Raw genomic sequence first — 24303 nt, 5'->3', positions numbered from 1 at the left:
TCTGTCTAGAGGCTAGCTTTGCTCTGGGTCTGTGTGAATTCAGTCAAGTGACTGCTTCGGTTTCCATCCTAGCCTCCCAGGGAAGTCCTGTTATCCCCCCGACTCCTCTCCATCCTCTCTCCCCACATAGACACTGCAGACCAAGAGCATCAGGAGAAAGCAATGGTTTGAAAAGGCCTCCTGTAACCCTTTAAAACAGCTACCTACTTCAGTTCTGGGAAAAGCTCCCTAAGCCTCCCTTCGATCCTGATGAATAATTTCTTGGTTCCCCTTACATGCTTTCAAAATAGAGACTTTTGTACACATCCTAACAAAAAGGCCCCCACCTTCATTTGTACAAATGTATATATTAAATGATTAACAGGTTTTAAACGATTTCTCGTTAAACGCTAACTTAAAAAAACATTACATAACGCATGACACTCTTTGGAGATCACCCAATTGACTACATTCCGTACTATTTACACCACACTCATCTGAATCTACCTTTTCCAGAACTGGCAGCCAAGATACCACAAGATGTAAGTTCTTCAAACACAACCAGTCCCCACTGCGGGCACATTCCTTCAGCATCTGAATTGCTAAATCGGCTTGACCCTGACCCATAGCAACCTGCAAGACAAAACACAAGACTTGTTGTAGTAAACACCCACTCCAGTGCCTAGCACATGGGGACTGTGCTGACGGACCACTAATTACTGTTATTCTAGGCCAATGAGGACTGAGGGCGGGTCCCGCCTGAGACTAGCTGCACACGTAGTCCAGTCGTGACCTTGACCTGTGAGGGAGTCAAGCTTCCACTGCCCCGTCCATCCTCCTGCCACGAAGCCCAAAGGCCTTGCTCTGCTAGCAGACCCGGAGAGCGGGAGGCCTGCGGCCCAGTGGCCATCCTGCTTGAGAGGAACTAGGAATGCCTTGCTTAGGTTCCTTATCTGGGTTCTCAGGATAAATAAGTAAGTAAGTAAATAAGTAAGTAAGTAAATAAGAAATTAAGAAAGAAATAAAGAAAATTAAAAATATAATACAAAAAACAGATCTGATAACACAGAACACAAGAGATTCAAATTATCCTGCTTTACATACTGAACCAACTCAGTTTTTTTGATGAGGGTTCTAAATTTTTAATGTTTGTTTATTTTGAAAGAGAGAGAACGAGCAGAGACAGAGAGAGAGAATCCCAGGCAGGCTCTGCACTGTCAGCGCAGATCCCAACATGGGGCTCGATCCCATGAACCGTGAGATCATGACCTAAGCAGAAACCAAGAGTCAGATGCTTAACTGACTGAGTCACCCAGGTGCCCCGAGGGTTCTAAATTTTTAATAAGAAACACCACTGTGTTGCCATTTCCAACAGCTGTCTTATTTTTGTCCTTCCTTAACAGAAGATTTCTAATACTTTTCTATTTATTAAAAACAAACAGTGCTTGAACTGTTTTGATCCACCTATTAATCATCCATTGTTAAAATGCAAAAAAAAAAACCCACAAAAGACAAAAAACAGAAAAAAAAACAATTTGCTGAACAGAAATTATAGATAATAACACACAACTCAAGGGCGCCACGGTGGCTTGCTCAGTTGAGCATCAGACTTCGCCTCAGGTCACGATCTCATGATTCCTGGGTTCGAACCCCATGTCGGGCTTTGTGCTGACAGCTCAGAGCCTGGAACTTGCTTTGGATTCTGTGTCTCCCTCTCTCTCTGCCCCTCCCTCTGCTCATGCTTGCTCACTCACTCTCTCTCTCTCTCAAAAATAAACATAAAAAAAATAAAAATAGACAACTTAGGATTCTCCAGGAAGCCTCAATCATGTGAAAAAAATCTTGAAGAGTCATAAAACCTCAGAAAAAAACATTTACTACAAAAATTTTAAAATATTTTGTAAAAACCACATCAGGAATGTTTTGAGAAGATGGTTAGCCACTCATCCCCTCAAAAATCTACACCACTGCTTCTTAAATTAAAAATTAACTTAGCATATGTAGTCAACAAAGCAACAAAACTTTAAAATAACAGAATTATATCCGTATTTAAAGGATTCCAACAACTGTGGAGGACGTTTCAACAGTCAAAACTACTGCGGCTGCAAACAGCTTTGTACTTCTGGTAAAAGCATTGCTGACAGTAGAATCCATGGCCAGGCCGTCCGCCCGACAGACAGGGCAGGGACTGAGGAGGGATGTGTCCTTATCACAGCAGGAGCAGGGTGAAACCCCATGCCCAGGAGCTGGAGAGGCACCTGCCCATGGGCCCAGGCCCTACCCTCTGGCTGCCTTGTGTCTGGGTCCCCACAATATTCCTACTTCTCCAGTTTTGGTCGTTCTCAAGTGTCTGCTTTGTAATCATTATAATTTTCCCAATAAAAGCAGTTTATTTATTCAGTTGTCAAAAACTGATGGTAAACGAATACATTTTCAGACCTGCATGCAGACTGAATCTGAACAAACTAAGCCCCTAGATTTACCTCGAGAAAATGTGCTATATTACACAAGTTTTACTCAACAATTTATATAGTTCAGCTTCTGCAGGTAAATATTGCTGTGATTTACTGTAAAAGCATCCAAGTAAAATTATTCTCAAAAGGTTAGCAATTATTTTAGCTTCCTATTACCGTTACAACAAATTATCACCACTTAGTACGGTAAAACCAGGAACACGCCTGATCAGATTTCTGATCTAACACTAGGGATCTGGCTTTAATATAAAGGTAGTATCACAAGGCTGCGCTCTTCCTGGAGGCTCTGGGAGAGAATCCCTCGGGCACTTTCCCAGCTCCTAGAAGCCTGCCACACCTCCTCCTTGAGGCCACCCCTCCACCACTGGCCCCACTACCCCTGCCTCCACTCCACCTCCTGGGCTGCCCCCCACGGCTCCATCACCAGCCCCCCCACCCCCCGACTCCGCCTCCTGGGCTGACCCCCACCGCTCCATCACTGCCCCCTCCCCCTGCCCCTGCCTCCACTCCCCCTCCCCGGCTGCCCCCTAGCAGGGCATGCAGACACTGAAGTACATGGCAGAACTCCCTCTGGGGGGAGCCTGGGGACCAGGACGTGGGCACTGTGAGGGGGGGCCAACAGGATGGACCAACAGGATGGACCATGGCAGGGAGACCAAAGCTGGGCAGAAGCAGCAGGTCTCTGTGCTCACCTGGTGGTAGCACTCTCCTCCGCGCTCAGCATTAGCCAGCTCCTGCAGCTCCTGGGAAGGATCTGCACCCGGGGAGATGATTATCAAGACGGGCTCAATCTCCAGTGTCTCTTTGTAGAGGCGTTTGAGATTTAGAGGGAGCGGGGACAGCTCTTTCAGTCCTGGAAGATACAGATTAGAGACGTGAAAACTTTGTAGCAAGCTGATTCAGACAAAAGTCTGTTAAATCTAATTGCAGGATGTAATACAGAGAAGAACCGGCTGACTTAATCCCGTACAGTTTTCTCACTGCGAGATCCCTCACTCACCAGCAATAACTCACATCTGTTGGATGCTGGAGGTGCCGGACATTTTTCTGAATGCTCTACACTTGGGATATCAGCGACTCACTGCACCACCACCAGGCAGGCACCCTGACTGCCTCATCCGGCACAGGAAGAAACACACCATCAGGGTTGTGGCCTCAATAGGTAACTTTCTGCCTACAAGAGAAGACTGAACCCAAGCACCCGTCTCTACCACTATTCACTCATTTCTATGATAACTGGGTGCCTGCTGTGTGCTGTGCACTGGGAATCAGATTTCCGCATGACCTAGTGAACGATTTCACTGTCATGATACACGAGGGCTATGTCTTACGCCCACGCGTTGTGAGAAAAAAAAAAGTGGTACAGAAGGAAAAGAATATAAGTTTGGAGACAGAATACGTAAGCTCTCAGTTTAGCCACTGACCCTGTACAAATCACTAAAATACTCTGTGCCCAGTGTCCTTGGTTGTGAAAAAAAAAAAAAAAAAAAAGCATAAAACAATCCATAGGCCATTTGGGAGCAAAACAGGATATGATAATAAAAAAGATTCCACATATTCATCATCTACTTTATGCTAGGCACTATGCCAGATATTTATTTTACATATAAGAAAACTAATAATCAAAGAAACTGAATTTTCCAAAGGCCACCCAGCTGCTGCTGACTGTATTCAACATAATTCACCTGTGCGTCCTCTGACTCTGAAGCTTTTCACAAATTCAAGTCCTATACAGACAAGAAACTGTAATTTTGCTATTATGTTTAAACTTCCTTAACTAAAATTTAAATGTTTCCATGATTAATGTATTGAATAAAAGCCAAGCTAAAGAAGACCCACTTCAATTAATACTTGTTCATACTTGTATGAACTGAGCTAAACAAAACAAAACACAAAACAAAACGGACTAGACACAAGAGTTGAAACCAGGATCAGCAGAACCTAACAGAATGCCTACAGAGGCAGCAGGGGCTTTCCTGTGTCTTCAACACTGCACCCTAGAAATCTGCACCCTAAAAATTCTAAAATCACTGGAAAAGGACACTCTTAAAACTTTCTGTAGCAAGCACTTTAAAATAAAAATTCAGGGATGCCTGAGCGGCTTGGTCACTTAAGCGTCCCACTTTGGCTCGGGTCATGATCTCACAGCTCCTGAGTTCAAGCCCCACGTTGGGCTCTGTGTTTTAGTATGGAGCCTGCTTCGGATCCTCTGTCCCTCTCTGTGCCCCTCCCACACTGGCACTGTCTCTCTCAAGAATGAACATTAAAAAGGCCCTTCTAGATAACCACGCTGAAAAGACACATTTCACATGTGGCCCACGCCCTCCACTCCTCACAAGAGGAAAGAATGATAAGAAATGTCAAGAGCAGAAATATCCCTAATCTCCAGGAATTTGCCCCAATAGCCTCTGAAAGTTGAACTGCATCTGTAGCATACTGTATGAATTTTAATTTTAACTAAGTTGACATGGCTAACAATCACCCTGTTTTAAGACCTAATCAAAAGGAATTCTTATGGACTTGCGACAGTGTAACTAGAAATGTTTTCATTTGCTCAACACATTTATTCCTAAATTCAGTAAACATTCTAGGCCAAATAAATGCACTACCTGATATTGTGAAATATATCATAAGTCTTAGAAATGGGCCTGGCCTTTGACTCAGGAATTTAAATTACAATAATTTAAGAAATAATCCAGGATGTGAGTGCAGAAGCAGGCACAGAGGATTTCATCCAGGCTGTTGATACTAGTGGCAAGAGGGCAACACACTGAGGAGTCTGAGAGCCATACAGGAGGGCTAAAGTTACAGAAACGGTGCATTTAGAGGTACTTTCCTGAAAACCAGATTACTCAACAGACAACAGTCCACATTGTAATATACACGCTCACGTGGTCGAACAGAATAGAAAGAACTGCATTAATAATGACTAGTAACAAGTGTTTCCTGTTTTCTATTCTTCCCCATCTCTTCACGGAGCTCTATTTACACGTATCATGTGATAAAAATGTCAGGATACATATATTTCCCTACAAAATAACTACTGACTGAAACGTGTTCTTTTGGAAATTATACGCCAATATAAAACTCTCAAAATTTAAAATACAGGGGCGCCTGGATGGCTCAGGTGGTTAAACGTACAACTTCAGCTCAGGTCATGATCTTGCAATTTGTGAGTTTGAGCCCCGTGTGGGGCTCGTCGATCTCCATGCAGAGCCTGGAGCCAGCATTGGATCCTCTGTCCCCCTCTCTCTGCTCCTCCCCGGCTCACGCGCTCTCTCCCAAAAATAAATTTAAAAATTAAAAAAAATTTAAATGCAGATTGCCACATCATGTCTTAACAGACCATATACTCGATGAGGACAGGAGTCATGTCTTGTGCTCACCATTTTACATGCACACTCTAACATAAATTCAAATATTCCTTCTAAAGTTAAAATTCCACAGAAAAATATATGTTCATTAGCTCATTTTACACAATATTTCAAACTATTGGAACATTGTGGATTAGAGAAAAAGTCCTGAAAATATACCATTTATGACTCAAGTCATGTTCATGCTACTTTGAATTTCATATTAGCTATTCTGCCCACAAAACTCCAATATTATAACCCTACTGCATTTTAAATGAACTAATCTTTATATATTATCATTGGTTTTATTAACCCAAGCAACTTCAATTCATTCTATCATTAAGACTGTTAGTGTGAATCATCCAGAACTATTCCATGAAACTGAAGAGTCAAAGATGTTCACTGCATTGTGAATTATCACAGTACAGAACTACTTACATATCACTGGGATCGTGGGCCTGGGTGGTTTAGTCAGTTAAGTGTGTGATTCTTGCTTTTGCTGCTCAGGTTATGATGCCGGGTCGTGGGATCGAGCCCTGGGTCAGGCTCTGTGCTGACAAGTATAGACCTGCTTATGATTCTCTCTTCCTCTGCCCCTCCCCTGTTCCCTCTCTCTCTCTCTCTCTAATAAAATAAGATTTTTTTTAAAAAATCACTGGAATTTAAAATTTTGACCATTCATCTTTAAACCATGTCATTTCTTTTAAAAGTAAAAACAGAACAAAAGTGAGTCAAAGAAATAAACCTTTATTGCATTCTATTTACTCAGATAAAATACTGAAATAATAAAAAAGAAATAATTTGCAGTTTAAAAAGGAAAGAATATCAATTCTGTACTTTTTAAGTACCTGAGTAAAAAAAGCAGCAAATTAACATCAAACTATTATAGGAGGTAAGGGTAACAGACTCATTCTTGCTCCCTCACCTCGTCCTCCCCAACAAAGAGACCGACAAGCTTCTAGTGTACAAAATCCCACTTCCTCATTAGAGATAAAACATATCACAAACGTCAGTAAAAAGAAAGAAAACCGACAACCACTATCTAATGCAAGATGCCCTTTAGAAACGGACTAATCCTCGAACCTAGAAACAAAAAGCCACACGTTTTGTGGAGGCCGAATCCCAACCCTAACTGTTTCAAGATTCCTGTCCTTGGTTGTGCAAACACTCACCTAGGCACTGCTGGGAAGGCACTCTGCAGGTGAAATTTTGGTTAGGGATATTACAAGAGCATTAACCTCAATTATCCCAGCCGGCCAATGAATCACTAGGACCCTGAAAAGCCTGCAAAGTCAAGGGGACGCCACAGAGAGAGGCAGGGAGGATGAGGCGGAGGAGAGAGCAGAGGGACATATGGGGAGCCTGAGGAAGCATCAGTCGGCCACTGCTGGCTGTGATGTGGAGGAAGGGCCTCTAACCTGGAGGTGGACTCCAGGGACAGAGAGGAAATGCCGACCTCAATCCTGCAAGGGCACGTGGCTGAATCGTGCAATTCAGTGAGCCTCCCCGTAAGGGCAGAGCGGCCAACGCCTGCACTTAGCCCTGTGGGATCTGCAGCGGAGAACCCAGGCCAGCCGCCGGGCTACTGACCTCCCCTCTAGAGCCGGGAGATACTACATGGACGTTGTTCTAAGCTGCTAATTGGTGGCAATGTGTTACAGAGGCAACAGAAGATGAATATGCATGTCCTTCTGTCCTTCCCCTTGCTCTCCCACACAGCTTCACGAGACAGATGGAGCCATGGAAGCAAGGTCCCCCCGGATGGGATGCAGGCACGACTAAGGGAAGGGGCTGGGGAGCGGAGGGCTGCGAGGCTCGGAGACTGTCCCCTGGAGAGTCTTCCTGCGGCTGCGGCGCCCTCCGCAAACGCGCCTCCTACCAGCCTCACCATGCAGCACAAACCCTGCTCAGAGCAGCTACTCAAAGCCGAACGTGATCAGAATAACTCAAGTCGGAGTATGTGCATGTGGTGACTGCTATCGTGAAAAAGTAACAGATGTGGCTGGTATACGCGAGCTTGGAGGACTCTAGTGATGCGCCTAAGCTTCTGGGATGGCTCTACTCCACCGAAATGGACACCACTTAAAACACAACTGTTTAAGTTACTGCTTTAAAGTTTATACATTACAAAAAGGATTGCTTAAACTTAATAAAAATCTTTCCGTATGAATGATGCTTGAAAAATTACATTTGAAATCAAATCTTTAGAATTTCATTAGAAAGATAAGTGCTTGTCATTCTCTAGCAATTTGAATTTTTAAAACTTATTCATACAATAAAAACTCCAATTTTATATGAAAACTCTACTAATAAAACCATTTGACCAAATACAAAGTCATCTACCCATATACCAGTTTATATAACTTTTGCTTAAAAATAGGCAGAATATGGTTTTAGAAGTATATTAAACTTACAAAGCATTCGAATATGTGAACACCAGGAGGTTTTTAGTTAATGCTGTTAAGCCTTAAATACCATTTAATCTGGAGGTGAAATAGCACCGCCACGAAGTGTTCCAAAGAGTGGGCACGAGGTCACGCTGCAAGGTCAGCAGGAAAGATCTGCTGCGACGCAGTACAAGGACTGGGGGACGGAGGAAAGAACGGACTCTTACCAACTGCTCCGAAAAGTGCCTCGTTTTACTTAAACTCACATCAAGTTATAGAAACATACAATAAATATACAGATAACCCAGAAATATATTAGATAGTGTTGAGTCCCACAAAGAGAATTAAAACAGGCTGATGTGTTGGTACCCATCAGATGGCCCAGAGAGACCTCTCTGGAAAGGCAATATTGTAAGTTAACATCTGAATGACACAAAGGAGCCATGCATTAAAAAAAAAAAAAAAAAAAAAAAGGTGCATCCATCCGATACCTGGAGCTCATCACAAGAAGTGATATATGAAAGTGCTGAATCACCAAATTGTACCCCTGGAACACTATATGTAAACCGTAACAGAATTTTTTTAAAATAACATTTTTTCAGGGGCGCCTGGGTGGCGCAGTCGGTTAAGCGTCCGACTTCAGCCAGGTCACGATCTCGCAGTCCGTGAGTTCGAGCCCCGCGTCGGGCTCTGGGCTGATGGCTCAGAGCCTGGAGCCTGTTTCCGATTCTGTGTCTCCCTCTCTCTCTGACCCTCCCCCGTTCATGCTCTGCCTCTCTCTGTCCCAAAAATAAATAAACGTTGAAAAAAAAAATTAAAAAAATAAAAATAAAAAATAAAAATAACATTTTTTCTAAAAAGGTATTCAAGAGAATAGTAATCTTTACTACTGGAGAACTCGGAACTATTATTCAGGACATTGGGAGGTATCTCTGTATTAAATAAAGTCTCCAAGAAAGCATTAAGAATAAAAAAAAAAAGGAGAAAATGCCGCAAACAGATGGTGCAAAGGTCCTGAGACTATTCTGCCCACTTAGGCAAAGAGGGAAGCATGAACAATGTAAGATGAGGTCAGAGAAGCAGAGTCTTATAAGCTTATGTAAGGAAGCTGGATTTTATTCTAAGTGTTTTGAGAAGATTTTGGAGATTTTATGCAAAAAGAGAGATAATTTGGTTTGAACTTTTTAAAGGTTACACAGCTTTATGAGAAGAATGGACTGGAAAGGAAGCAAGAGCTAAAGTAGGGAGACTTGAGTAAGAAGAGAGCCACTGATGGAACATACATTTATAGCCTCTGCGCTTAGAAGCTGTTTAAGGCAGAGGAACACAACCATAAAATAAATGTGTGCCCTCACGTGGCTTCTACTCTAGTTGGAGAACAACTAATAAACACATTAATAACAGAATATCAGAGAGTACTAATAGTTACAGAGCCCTGAGGGAAATCTTTGCTGGAAAAATGCCATTTGAGCAGAAAAGTGGGGAAGACACCGGGGGAGGGGAAGAGCTCCCTTGGAAGAAGGAACAGCAAATGCAAAGGCCCTGAGACTGCAGAAACGCACTGGGGGCTGCAGAACAGGAAAACGGACGGCGGACACGGCTGGATGGGGCTGAACGAGGGTGGGAGTGGTAGGAGAACATTGTGAGGACTCAGGAAAGGAGCGACTCACCAGGGGACGATGGACTGAGGACCCATGTCATCTAGGCACTCTTGCCGCCATGCTGAGAATAAACTGGGCATGGGCAGAAAAGCAGCCTCAAAAACAGCAGCCCTGCTCACGTGACAGTGACTTAAAGCGGGTAGACGGCAGGAGAGGGGTGAGCAGTGACTGCGCTCTGTGTATGTTCTGACGGCAGAGCCACAGCGACGACGGGAGCTGAGGGGAGAGGTGCTGAGACTCTGCACTCGGTTGGCAGCAATGACACCAAGGGAGTTAATTCACGGCAAACCTGAGAAATGGAGCCCAGGAAACGTGCTGGTTTCTCAAACCTGCCGCCGCGAGGCTGGTCCGTCCACTGGCACCTGCCGTGAGGCCGTTCCCTCCGGAGCGTCTGCCGCGGGCCACGGCTAAGGGCCTCAGGTGCAACAGGAAGTGAGCGGGTACTTCGCACCGGGACGCTCACACCTTTGTTCCAACACGTCGCTTTCCAGAGTCAACGTCACGCGTCTGTAACTGGTGCAGGAGTCGCTGTCAAGCTGTCCTGTTCACATCCGTGTGTCGGCGAGCAAAGTCCCCAGCTAGGAGCATCGGCTACACCACCTGACGGGCGCCTACTGCCCGCTGGACACCCCCTCCCTCCACCCCCCCCCTCCCCCCCCCCCCCCCCCCCCCCCCCCGCCGCCAGGACTTCTTTCGGGGAGGCATCCCCGGGACTCCTCTGAGGAGGGCACGGCGGGACATTTCAGATGGAGGCCAGGAGGCCCGGCCCCGTGCACGGAACACACAGGCAGGGACGAACGGGGCTCCACAAGCTGCGCGGGGCACAGGGACGGACAGATACAGGAGGAGACAGACAGAAGTGGAGAAGGGAGAGTCCTGCCCTTCCCCCGCCACGGGTCCCCCTTCCTCACTGCCATGCGCCTGGGACGGGCGTGTGTCGCTCACAACCAGAAGTCACGGGGCCGAGCATCCTGCCAGAGCGCAGCGACCACAGCGCAGGAGGCGAGCGCTCCACGCGCCGTCCGCGCTGAAGAGACTCGAGGCCCAGCACGCGCCCTCGCAACTCCGTGTTCCCGCCCGCAGCCTGCCACGTGACCCGTCCGCGGGTGGGGGGGGGGGGGAGGCCTCACGCCGTGTGCGCAAGCTCACGTACACGTACATGTGCTGGCAGAGGGGGCGGGGCAGGGGGCATAGACAGCCTGTGCCGGCACATCCCCCAAGAAGAGGCTCGAGGCTGTCCTCCCAGGTCCTCGATCATGAGTGGAGGCGGGTCACCGCAGGGCCGGGGCTCCTGCAGCACGCGGGAGTCCCCGCAAGAAGTAAATACGGGAAGCACCGCCCACCCGGGACACACGGCCACACCTCCCCGTGCACACCCGACTCCCCCGCAGGCCTGTCCTTGGAGACGGAGTCCGCCCGCAGCGCTGACGACTCGGTCACCTCCCGGCATGTGACCGTGTCTGCTCTCAGTCACACAGAGGCTCTCGGTGTCACCAGTGACCGCTGCCCGAGTGCGCAAGCCCCGCGTCAGTCCTCAGGGACAAGACGACGGTCGCCGGCACGGGAACTTGCCAGTGACAAGCGTGCAAAACCCGGTGTACTGCCCCCAGCTCCCGAAGACGACGTCGCTAAGTCATGTTAGGCTTGCGGGACTGGAACACACACAGCTGGAACACACAGTGTCATACACGAGTAAGATGTTGGGGGCCGATGGAGAACTTCTAGCGACAACGCCAGGGCACTTGGTTACCTAGGCCCGATCTTCTACTTTCCACCTGCTTCGGGATGAAGACCGCTATTCTCGGAAGGGGCTCCTTTCGCTAAAATACGGGCCTTAACACGGCTTCTCCACGTTTTCCTGAGCAAATCAAAATATAGTCTATGGAACTTACAAACGAACCCTACCTTTTAATCCTCTAAGACTACATTAAAGATGTAAATAATGGACTGCATAGTTTGTAATCTGAAAGACGCACACACTCTTCGTTTTTTTACAGCAAAAATAACTCGTTTTGAAGACTTCCCCCCGACCCCAGACTACGGTCATTTACTTGTTTTATTTTGTCTAAATCAAACATTTGATTCCCTGCTTTAAAGTCCTAATCAAGAACAAATGTATAAATGTCTAAAGGGCGTTCACAAGAAAAAAGTTTTTAAATTTCAAACACCTTAACTAAATGCAGGCTGTCAACTATGCATCAAAGTGAATACATTAAGTACAGTTACATCCAACACCCATTTTTCTTTAATCCAGTAGAGGCGGTAAGATAAGCAGAATGAAGGGTAAGACCCTCTAATATTCTAAACTAAGGTCAACATAAAATAAAATGTAAATTAACAAAATAATTCAGGTCAGTGCTCAAGTTCCAGAAGAGTCCCACACTTACCCAGAGCTTTGCAGGCAAACATGCCCATGGCACTTTGCAGTCTGTCTGGTCTGAGCGCCTGCACCACGAGAACCTTCAAAGAAAGTGCAGGGTAGTTTTAAACAATACAGTTCACACAACAGGTGTAAACAATAATGTTAGTTAATGAAACATGTATTTACTAACATGTCAGCACTGATCAATGTGGCACAATATTTACTTACACAGTCACAGTAAGTATATACAAAGACATATTTTTAATAAGGAAAATATTAACTAAAAGTCCATTTATTTCTTCAAATTTATCATCAGAAGTCCACACGAGCATGTCATTGTCACAGGGTCAGCTATGTCTTCAGTATCCAGGAAGTGGCCACGTGGCAGCTGCCAACGAGGGTATAAAGGTGAGGCACTTTTGATGATCGTAGAGCAGAGGCCCAGAAATCTTGTCTAAAATTTTCAAATCACTGTTTTCATGCTCAAACATGTATATACCCAGGTGTTTAAGTTTTCAAGAAACGTGCTTCCTAGCTTCCTTTCCTTTCATCTCAAGCCACACTTGGTACAGGAGCACCGACCAAGGAGATACAAGAAGACACCAGCACCAGCAGCCTGGTGACCGGGGACACCCCTTCCCAGAGAGCCCGCCAGCTCTAAGCCCTGGCCTACCCCAAAGACCAGAACCCTCCAGTAAGTTCAGTGCTCTGTTTGATACAAAACGGGAGAGGAGGGCCTGGGCCTCACGAGGCGGTGTTTCCCACGGACAGAACCCGGGAAATGAGAGAAGAAGCCTCACACTCTAACTTTAATGTCTTCCTGTGAGACTCTCTCTCTCCTGAAAAATCACCCTTTGGGCTACAGCACACGGAGACACCCAGGCACGCCTGCCAGTGACCACACTGTCTGGGCCCACGGCAAAAGCAGAAAGCCCTTCCCCACGTTAACATCACATGACATCCAAAGGCAGAACTTTCATTTAAGTGGCTTCTGGATGACAAGAGAAGTATCAGATATTTTTATGCATTTAGAGAACTTACCTGCTGAAATAAGGAAACTTTCTTTGCAAGAATAGACGGAAACTCTTGCTCACACATTGAAGTGTGATAGTAAGTACGCCACAGCGCTTCATCGTCAAAGCAGAGGGTCTGATAAAGACTAGGGAGAGTAATCTACAACACAAAAATAACCCTACACGGTGAGCTACAAGCAAATGTGAGTCTGTGTGTATATATATGTATTACTAAAAAGGTAAATGGAAACTAATTATTGATAGATGCTTATCAGTTGTTTTCCCCTTTATATTGGCTTATCTAATTATTTCTAGATCAGAAATAGTATGGTTAGGGTCGCCGGGGTGGCTCAGTCGGTTAGGTGTCTGACTTCAGCTCAGGTCATGATCTCACAGTTCGTGCGTTCGAGCCCCACATTGGGCTCTGTGCTGACAGCTCGGAGCCTGGAGCCTGCTCCAGATGCTGCGTCTCCCTTTCTCTCTGCCCCTCCCTCGCTCACGCTCTGTCTTTCTCTCTCTCTCTCTCAAAACTAAATAAACATTAAAAAAAAATAGTATGGTTAGACTTATCCAATCCAGAATTAGATAAAATTCGACATTTCCAAAGTAGTATCAGCTCAATATTTGCAAGTTAACAAATCTTTTCTTGACATAAAAACTTTTGTACTTATCTCCACCTTGTGGAGAAAGGAATCCTTTGTTAAAAACCAGTACATTTTTTACTGAGTCCTGACGGACATGTCCACGGGCACGTTAAGCACCACAACAGAGTTCTACAAGAGATTATAAAAATATGCTGAATTTCACATCAACATCAAATCCTGAATAGAACATGGCTTTTCTAAACCACATTCATTTATGCTGCACTCATGAGCACGTTGCTTCCTTTGCCTCTAGATGTTCTAAATTTCTACTTATTAATGTCTACACAAGAGTCCTCATAAATTTCTACTGTGCGTTCAATATTCTCCTTAAACAATTATCATCTCTCCGGGATGTTCTTCAACATATTCATTTCCTTCTACCTCAAATAGTATTCTCTCTTCCAAACTTTGTTTTTAATCTTTTTCAGCCTTCTTTGTGGTATAATTGACGAAATAGTACCTATTTGAGTGCTCTGATAAGCATTTATTTACACTGCAATAATTACCACAATGAAACAAATTCACATTAACTCAAAAGTTACCATTTTTTGTAGTAAGAACACTCAAAATCCACTCTTAGTAAATTTAAAGTATACAATACAGTACTGTTACATAGAGCCACCATATTACATTAGATTCTCTAGAACTTACTCACCTTATAGTCAAACATTTGTACCCAATGTCCAACTTCTCTCCCCATTTCACACAACCCCCAGCTCCATTCTGTGGAATGGCAGCCTCCATTCTCCTCTCAGCTTTACTTAGTTCACGTTTTTATGGATGAATAATATTCTATTACAGAGGGATAGATCACATTCTCTTTATCCGTTCATCCACTGATAGACATGCAGGTTGTTACAACACAGTAAAACCTTGGTGTGCGAGGAACTTGTTCTGCCAGTGTTCCACAAGATGAGGAAACTTTTCTAATAAATTTTAACTTGATAAATGAGTGATGTCTTGCAATACGAGTAGTATGTGATGCCCAATGTCACAACTGAGCCAATGGTCCGTGAAGTTCGCTTGGATATACAAGCGCTCTGGATTACAAGCAAGTTTCCAAAACAAATTATGCTAACAAACCAAGATTTTACTGTATATCTTGGTTGTTCTAAATAATGCTGCAATAAACATGGGAGTACAGATATCTCAGACACCTATTTCCTTTCCTTTGGATTTACACCCAGAAGTAGCAGTGCTGGATCACATGGTAGTTCTATTTTTAATTTTTTTGAGGAATCTCCACACTGTGTTTCATAATGGCTGCACCATTTTCTATGCTCACCAACAGTGCACGGTTTCCCTTTTCTCCACAACCTGGCCATTGCTGGTTATCTCTTGTCTTTCCAATTATAGCCATCCTAACAGTCATGAATTAATAATACCTCATTGTGGTTTTTATTTGCATTTCCCTAATGACTACTGACATTGAACACCTTTTTATATACCTGTCGGCCATTTGTGTGTCTTCTTTAGAAAAATGTCTATTCAGGTCCTTTGTCCATTAAAAAAAAAAAATTTTTTTTTTTTTAGTACAGTTGACACACAATGTCACGTTACTTTCAGATAGACAACACAGTGATTCAGCATGTGTAAACTATGCCACGTTCACAAGTATGACAACCGTCTGTCACCATACAGTGCTATTACGGTACCACTGACCACATTCCCTCCGCTGTGCCTTCTATTCTCGTGACGTATGCATTCCACAACTGGAAGCCTGTACCTCCTTCTCCCCTTCACCCACTTTGCCCATCCCCACCCCTGGCAAGCTCTCTTCCAATTATCAATAGTGGGCTACAAGAACAGAAATGTAAATCTGTAGAGATGGAGGATTTTTATGGAAAATAATGGCAAATTGGGAAGATCTGTATCTGCAGGGCTAGAATGTCACATAAAATAAACATAAACCAAGTACTTAAGGATGTTTCATCCAAAGAGTCGTATTCATATGTAATTAACCCACGATAGTGCCCAAATTTCATCATGTAAGTTAACTAAAATTAAATTTATACAGCATAAAATTAAATACATTTCAATTTAATTATTTTTAATAAGTGATCTAAACCTATTAGGACAACACTTGATGGCGGTCCATTAAATTTAGTTGCAATTAGTGTATAAGGGCCTACCGCTACCAATTTAGGCTACACATTCTATAATCGTTACAGATTTGGCCAGGAATTAGAGCCAGCTACACTGCAGTTAGGAAGCCCTCTGGCTTCACATCACCCGGGGTAGAGCTCTGGTTCGGTGCCACCACAGCACAAGTATTTGTCCTACTCTCCACGGTGTAGGTTCACTGAGTGCCGTCTCTATGTGTTACGCAACATGTATTTGTCACTCCACTGGCACTACGCTCACCAGTACGGACACTAAATAAATGATTAATGGAACAATTAGTGATAATAAAGCAGAATCCATTTACTTTATTCAACAAATATTTATGAAGGAAAGGCAAGAAAGAATGGCAGCGAAAAGCCCAGACTCTGCATCAAGGAGCCCAACTTCAAATCCTGACTCTACTTTCTAAGTGACCGTAAGCAAGTGATTGCACTGCTCTGCGTCTATTTTGCTCATCTGTTAAACGAGGACAGGATTGTGAGGATGTTGAAAATATCTACCGAGGGGATCTGTTTTCAAATTCTTCATAATGCTTTCAACAGCGAGTCCCCAATAAATGCAAACTATTCTAACTGTTGGCACCATGTGCCACTGAGACCTTACAAGGGTTGCGAAGAGCAGGGAAGGAAAGAAGGAAGAGCAACGCATGCATATACTTTGAGAGCAGTCTTTCTTTCATTCCCCACAAAATACCACTGAGGCTGCGTAAACAACATAGGGACTGTCGGGAGGTGGGCTTCCGAGCTGCTGTTTCTTCCGCTCACCCGCATACTTGGCCCCCACTTCCCACTCCGGAATAGAGAAGCGGGAGGGATGGAGGACGAAGGATAGGAAGTGGGGGGAGACAGAGACAAAGAAACACTGCAGTTGGAAAATTCAGGCATCGACTATGGTGTCAGGTGAATGCCTTGATGGAAATCATAGTGCAAACTTCCCACCTGTCTGTCTGCCTCTCTGTCTTGGGTAAACCGTTACCCTCTCCACACCTCGCTTTCCACTCGTCTAGGCTGCTGTGATGATAACATGAGATAATGTGTGTACAGTATTTAATATGATGTTTGGCATGTAACACGCCCTCCAATAGATGTGTGAGATTAAAAAGAAACCTTAGATTCCTTCACTGAACTCGCTACTAGTGGTTCTCATTTCTCATCTGTAAAAAGAATTTAATAATACCCGTCTCTCAGGGTTGGTATGATAATCGCATAATTCATGTTGACTCACATGATAAGTCATACTCATAAGATACTCATAAGATAACTCGTAAGATAATTCATGTACACCTGAAAACAAGATTATGCTCTATGTTAACTAACTGGAATTTAAATAAACACTTAAAAAAATAAATGAGATAATCCACTTAAAACGTTTTGTAAATGCGGTGCCTGGGTGGCTCAGTCAGTTTAGCGTCCGACTTCAGCTCAGTTAAAGCGCCTGACTTCAGCTAAAACCCATGATCTTACAGTTCATGGGTGCGAGCCCTGCATCGGGCTCTGTGCTGACAGCTCAGAGCCTGAAGCCTGCTTCAGATTGTGTGTGTGTGTGTGTGTCTCTCTCTGCCCCTCCCCTGCTTATACTCTGTCTCTGTCTCAAAAATAAATAAACATTAAAATTTTTTAAGTGTTTTGTAAACTAAAATGATAATAAAACATTAATGTGTACTATAACCTTCTCTGAATATGAAAGTTACTTTCCTAAAAGTTTTGGATTCCTTTATTTAAACAGAAATGAGTGGGTTAAAAAAAGAAAAGCAAGAAACATCATTACAATTTTTAGTTTAAAAATGTAAGATTTTTTTCCCTCAAATGTGACAATATTATCTGTACCATGCCGATTATTATTTTCCGTTAGGAGTTCATGTGATAGTTCAGAAATCCTGCTCAACAATCTATAATTCCCTTTAAATTGTCTCTATTTTTCACCATTTGCAGCAATGTGGATGGAAGTGGAAGGTTTTATGGTGAGTGAAATAAGTCAGTCAGAGAAGAACAGATATATCATGTTTTCACTCATGTGGATCTTGAGAAGCTCAACAGATGAACATGGGGGAGGAGAAGGGAAAAAATAGTTACAAACAGAGAGGGAGGGAGGTTAAACCATAAGAGACTCTTAAATACAGAGAAGAGACTGAGGGTTGATTGGGGGGGGGGGGGTGGAGAAGAAAATGGGTGATGGGCACTGAGGAGGGCACCTGTTGGGATGAGCACTAGGTGTCGTATGGAAGCCAATTTGACAATAAATTGTATTCATAAAAAGAATAAAAACATTGTCACTATTTTTCTTTTTTTGCATTCTATTATAATTGTGTCGTAAGTGTTTCCTATACTAGGTGACAAAGTCCCGGGAAGAAGGAACCAAGACTTCTATTTTATTTTATATTTAATTATTTTGAGAGCATGAGCAGAGACAGAGACTCCCAAGCAGGCTCCGTGCTATCTGTGCAGAGCCTGACGCAGGGCTCAAACTCAAGAAACCTCAAGATCATGACCTGAGCCAAAATCAAGAGTCAGACACAGAAGTGACTGAGCCGCCCCAGCACCCCATCCGAGGCCTTTAGACATCCATGCCCTTTGTTCTCAGTCAGTAGTTCATGCACACTTAATAAACATCTAACCCAGGGAACTACATGAACAATGCAAAATTTACCTCACCTCTTTCGTCATCAGTTTGTCTACTCATAACCTCACTTTGTCAACCAAAGAAAGTGTATAACAGAAACTACGCATTTGGCACATAGTGGGCGCAAGCTGAATAATCAAAGGAAGGCAGGAGTCAGGTTTGGCCTGAATGCTGGGGACAGAAAGTGTAATAAGGCCTGGATCCTAATCTCCACGGACGTACAACCTAGGAGAAGAGGCAGACACACCAAATCATCTGAATCAGTGTGACAGGTGCTATGATACGGCAACGTTCAAGATACACGCTATGAGAAAAGACAGAAGGAAGAAATGAGGCAAAAAGTCACATAGAAAGTAGTGCTTTAGGTACGTCCTAAAATGTTAAGTAGACGTTTTATGCGTAAAAAAGGTCAGAGGGCATTCCAGGCAGAGGGAGTAACAGGACCAGTAAGTGCAGGAAACAGTGAGAGGATGGACTGGAAATAAAACTGAGGAGGTGGGCAGGGAGCAGATCATGGAGCATCTTATCCTTTATGCAAATGACTGTGGACTCTGCCCTGTGGGTGACAAGAAACCGTTAAGAGGTGTGAAACACCGCGTGCACTGTATCGTAACTACACTTTAAAACCGAAAGGGTATAATAAAATAGAGAGGCATGAGAGCAGAAGGGGGGGCTCCACAGAGAAGCCCAGGTGAGTGGTGGGAGTCACAACTACGAGTGATGGCAAGAATGGAGAAGAGCTGAGGGTGACAGAGATTTCAAAGACGCATAAAAGCAAGAGAAACAGTTTGTATTCGAAACTCGCTTAAGCATCATACTGCATCTCATGACCAATCCCTAATTACTTTACAAATAAGACCTCCATGTACCATATTAGGGGGTCTTCAGTTTACTCCTCTTCATGCTCCCTGTGGGTACGCAGCACAGGACCCTGTACAATGGACACGCCAAACGTGTGAGTGCTGAGTGGATGATTTAACTAAGGATTAAAGGACTAATCAGAACAGGATAATTCTCTGATATCCTCTGGCCCAGGGATTTTACGGCAGATTCACAGAAATATCGACACTGAGTATGGATAGAGAGCACGTAAAAATATAAACAGAAATAACTCAGCAGGGAAAGAGTTCTCGAACCCCCAGCATACACGTGACATACCTTTAGTGTTGCTACGGCCCAGCTCCTCTCCTGGTCTATCCACGACGGGAGCTGCTCGCGGATTCGCTGCTGAGAGTCCTTCGGTAAGAGCAGTTGTTTTTGTTGGTATATGTGGTAACATTCAGACTTAGAAAAATTAACAATTGACTAGCTAATTTTATGAACGCTATTTTGAAAAACTTGTTCTATACATTATTGTAACTTATTTTACAAGTCACCATTATAAAATTCCATATAACAAGGTACAGATAACCACTTACATAAATTTTGTACACATTCTCATGGTACATAATCTTTTAGAAAACTTAAGGGCATTTAATAAAAAACTGCCATAAATTTACATTATTTTTTTTAACAGTGTCTTGCATTTCAGACATAATCTAGATTTTGCATTACACTTTGGGTATGTTAATTTGGAGACAAATATTATCCCCTGACATGTTCAAATAGAAAATTAGTAAAGAAGCTAAACTTGCACAAAGTGATCAAGAATTAAAAAAAAATTTTTTTACACTTCCAATTGTATGAGAATTTTCCTTGTTTTAATACAAAATTCTATTTTCTTAGGATTATAAAAGTGTTCTTGGAATAAAACATATACACTAAGAAACTAATATAGTTTCTTAGTATTTAATTAGTATTATTCTCATAAGAATATATGTCTTTATATAGACTACCCTTTATAGTAAGGTAGTAGAGGCAAGGACACATTCCTCTAATTAAAATATAATTTCAACAGTATTTTAAAATTCTTCTGGAGCAAACAGTATTTCATGAAGGCAAAGCTAGAACTATTTTCCCTAAGAGTGACGTAAGTTTTTTTACTTACAGCTTTCCGCAACATGTCTCCAACAACCACACCTGTAAACGTATCCCATTCCTAACGAATAAAAACAGAAATAATATAAAAAAATAGACAAATACTAACCAGGTCACAGAATTTTCTTAATTTCCCTATAAGACGGCTTACAATGCAGCTCTCTAAGGACATGGAAAAAATAAAACTCATTTCACATCTCCTACTCCTGGTACAACATTACCATCTAGAATCTGTTTGTGTACCAACATAAAACATTTGTACAAAAACTGCTACAAACAATTGTACTGAAGGAAGAAGTATACCTACATTGTGTGTGTGTGTGTGTGTGTGTGTGTGTGTGTGCGCGCGCGCGCGCGTAGGTATATGGGTGTCAACATCTGAAAGTGTACATGTCACGTTCAATTATCATTTGTCACTACCCATTAATCTGTCCTATTATGTATGAATTTTCACTAATAGAAAAGCGTAAGTTGCACCAAAAATTTAAAAATTGTCTATGCTGGGGAAAAATAGAGGAAAGTACATCCATTAACTCATCTTTTCCAACGGACTGGGAGAAGGCTGCCATCATTCATTTTTTTTTAAATTAATCCACAGAATCACAACCGACCCAGTGTGACGTCATCTAGCCCTCCAAGAAAATCTCCGTCTTCACCCTGAGCCCTTCTCAATCAGATAGTAATAGGCACTAGCATATTATTGTTACACACTGGTTAGCAAATAAGGAAAAAACCTATTAAGATTTGAGGGCAAAAAGAAAAAAACAAAATTATTTCCTGCCTCCACACTCCGTGACCACTCAATTCTTTCACTGAAAGTATAGTCAATAGGATAGGGATGATTACTATTCCTCTACGTGAGAGAAAAATGTTCTCCTCTCCCAATTCCTATTTATACTCCAAGAGGGAAAACTAGGACAGTAAGTCTTCTTACACAGTGTGGAACATATGATGCTGGTGAAACACGTTATACAGGAGGAAGGAACGGCATCAAATAAAAGGAGTCCAACAAATTCGGGAGAAAGAACACAAGTCCCCAGAGCGTGGGGAACAGTCTGCAGGAAGTAGCCAAATAAGGGCAATCCGGAACATAAACCAAGTCTGACCGAGTGGAGTGAAAGGTTCCGAGGTCACAGGTGCGCTGTCCACACACTGTCCCCGCTCCTCCCCACCCCCGGCCACTGTGCTCTCGCGGGCAATAATGGCAGAGTAACAAAAAAATCACCTCCGTATAATTTCCTTAAACACGAGCTCACCAGAGACGGATTAGTTATCTCTAACCTGAAGGAGGCTCAAGTTGGAATGAGTTCCATGGCAGACGAGAAAGAAAGTTACAAAGAAGATAAATTATACATAAAATGATGAACAGAAAGCTTCAGGCTACGAGAAGCTACTGCAAAGTGCCCACCCTCTTGCTTCACCTGCTGACTCAGAGCAAGTCGGGGAGGGTAATAAATAATGTAGCCGTCTATCCACACCGTGTCACATTCCTATGTGCCTGCATGAGGACAAGAAGCGGACATGGCTCAGAAAGGTGAGCGACTCGAGTTTCTTTCTCTGCCTCCCGTCACTTCAGAACGCTGGGCTCATCCAGAGGGGAGGACAAGCAGGAACCAGCGTTTTTAAATGTCTGACTTAGTTAAAACTTCATAGGTTGATACACAATTTCCAGACTAAAGTTATTTCTAATCTAACCGTGAACCTTACAAACTCTACGTAACTCTTATATTTTCCTCCTTTATTTCCACTTACATTTTCTTGAAAAAGTTCCGGATGCATGCCCCGAACAAAGTGCAGCGCGAACATCAACTGGTCAGCCTGAAAAGAATAAGAAATATTACCGCACTGTTTCTACATTTGTGTGTTTGGAAAAGCACAGTCCTGACATTTCAGTTCAGTGTTCTATTTTTAAATTGCCCACTTTTATCAATAGAAGAAATGACTACTGAGATGGTACCTACACAGGGCACTTCTGAGTCAGGGGTGGGAAGGACACAGGAAGTACCCAACATTCTAGACAAAATGCTACAGATGAAGCGTCACGTACATCTCATCAAAAAAGGTTTATTTAACTAGCTGAAAACCAATTGTGAGGTCTGAATTGGTCACTATTAATAAGATCAACCTCCTGCATTAATAATCTTCAATGTGTCCTGTGTATGTTTACATGATCCAGAACATTCTATATGCCCGTGAATCAAAACATTTCATTTCTAGAAATTTATGCAAAGGGATGATAAATGTATTCATAGGATATTTACTGCAAGATTTTTTATTATAGAGGAAAAACTCCAACAACCTAAGTGTTCCAAGGTGATCATAAATAATATTCAAATCAAAATATACAGCATAGCCCATATTGTGGAAGGAGGGGCAATATGTTTGTATAATCACATATGGACACATGTCTGCAAAAAGAATTGGAAAAATGACATCACCTTTTATCAGTAATTTATTTTTACAACTACATGTCATTTTTGGTTCCTTCTTTTTTCTGACGTGTATATTATAAATTTTCTAAAGTAAGCTTAGCTCACTTCTGTTAAAAAAAAAAAATCTACCCAAGCATCTTTCCCACCAGTTTATAATGTAAGCATTTAAAAACAATTTTTTTAATATTTATTTTTGAGAGAGAGAGAGCGAGAGAGCAAGCAGGGGAGGGGCAGAGAGAGGGAGACACAGAATCCGAAGCAGGCTCCAGGCTCTGAGCTGTCAGCACAGAGCCCGACGCAGGGCTCGAACCCATGAACCGTGAGATTGTGACCTGAGCCGAAGGTGGGCACTCAACCGACTGAGCAACCCAAGCGCCCCTGTAATGTAAGCATTTTATAAACAGGGTCTCCTGCAGTATAATAATACTTTATATCTAATATGTGTATATGATTGTAAGTCTACAAGTAAGAGATAACTATAAAGACATGAAGATGTGGGGGCGCCTGGTGGCTCCGTCGGTTGTCAGCTGTGCTGGCAGCTCTGAGCCTGGAGCCTGCTTCCGATTCTGTGCCTCCCTCTCTCCCTGCCCCTCACCTGCTCATGCTCCGTCTCTGTCTCAAAAATAAATATTACAAAAAAAATTTAAAGACATGACGACACAATAATATGCAGAAGATACATTTGTCACAAAAAGATGCTCTTATAAATCCTAACAGCAGGTGACATCCTCACCTGCAAGAGAATCACCCCTCTATTGGAAAGATTCAGTGCCTCGAATCATACAATAAAAGCACAGTTTATTTCATAAAAGTACATGCTGTGTATGTATATGCAGCAAGCAGTCAGTAAATACCTATTAAGTGAATAAATAAAAAGCATGTGTTCACAACCATAACATAGCTAATGACTTAAAAAAATTTCTCCAAATAGAAAAACTTTGGGCAGATGGCCATCACTCAGATGATGGGAAAAGAGTTAGAACCAACTAGCATGTGTAGGAAACAACTACATGTGACTTTAAAAATATAAAAAGCAAGACCTGTTATTTGGGGAGATGTGGAGTGTTCTTAGGTATGAGAAAGTAAGAATTCAGGTGTGGGGTTGGCTGACTGGGGACTGGCTGGATAAGCCACTAAGATGCTTATTTTATAAATTAATGCATGTTTAAAATGATTATCACAGCATCCCTCATCGAAGGTAGGTAACGATTAAGATAAAAATAAGACAATACATGTACTACTTTGAAGGCTTTATCACTTAATAACACACTTAATTCT

The 24303-nt window shown here is 43.0% G+C and overlaps 1 protein-coding gene across 8 annotated transcripts in view; it reads right to left on the bottom strand.

The window, feature by feature from the left end:
* DYNC2H1 (dynein cytoplasmic 2 heavy chain 1) overlaps positions 1-24303 on the bottom strand; it is a 347574-nt gene that overhangs the window by 153851 nt on the left and 169420 nt on the right. For all 8 annotated transcript variants that reach the window (XM_043579184.1, XM_043579187.1, XM_043579185.1 and 5 more), the window contains 7 exons: positions 22346-22411; positions 20604-20654; positions 19775-19852; positions 13258-13389; positions 12242-12314; positions 3146-3306; positions 487-612 (listed from right to left, as the gene is read on the bottom strand). In XM_043579184.1, coding sequence (XP_043435119.1) covers positions 487-612; positions 3146-3306; positions 12242-12314; positions 13258-13389; positions 19775-19852; positions 20604-20654; positions 22346-22411 — 687 coding nt within the window. The remainder of the gene's footprint in view (positions 1-486; positions 613-3145; positions 3307-12241; positions 12315-13257; positions 13390-19774; positions 19853-20603; positions 20655-22345; positions 22412-24303) is intronic.

This window comes from Prionailurus bengalensis, chromosome D1 (genome assembly GCF_016509475.1).
Source record: "Prionailurus bengalensis isolate Pbe53 chromosome D1, Fcat_Pben_1.1_paternal_pri, whole genome shotgun sequence".
NCBI lineage: Eukaryota > Metazoa > Chordata > Mammalia > Carnivora > Felidae > Prionailurus > Prionailurus bengalensis.
This window is presented reverse-complemented; position numbering and strand designations above follow the sequence as displayed.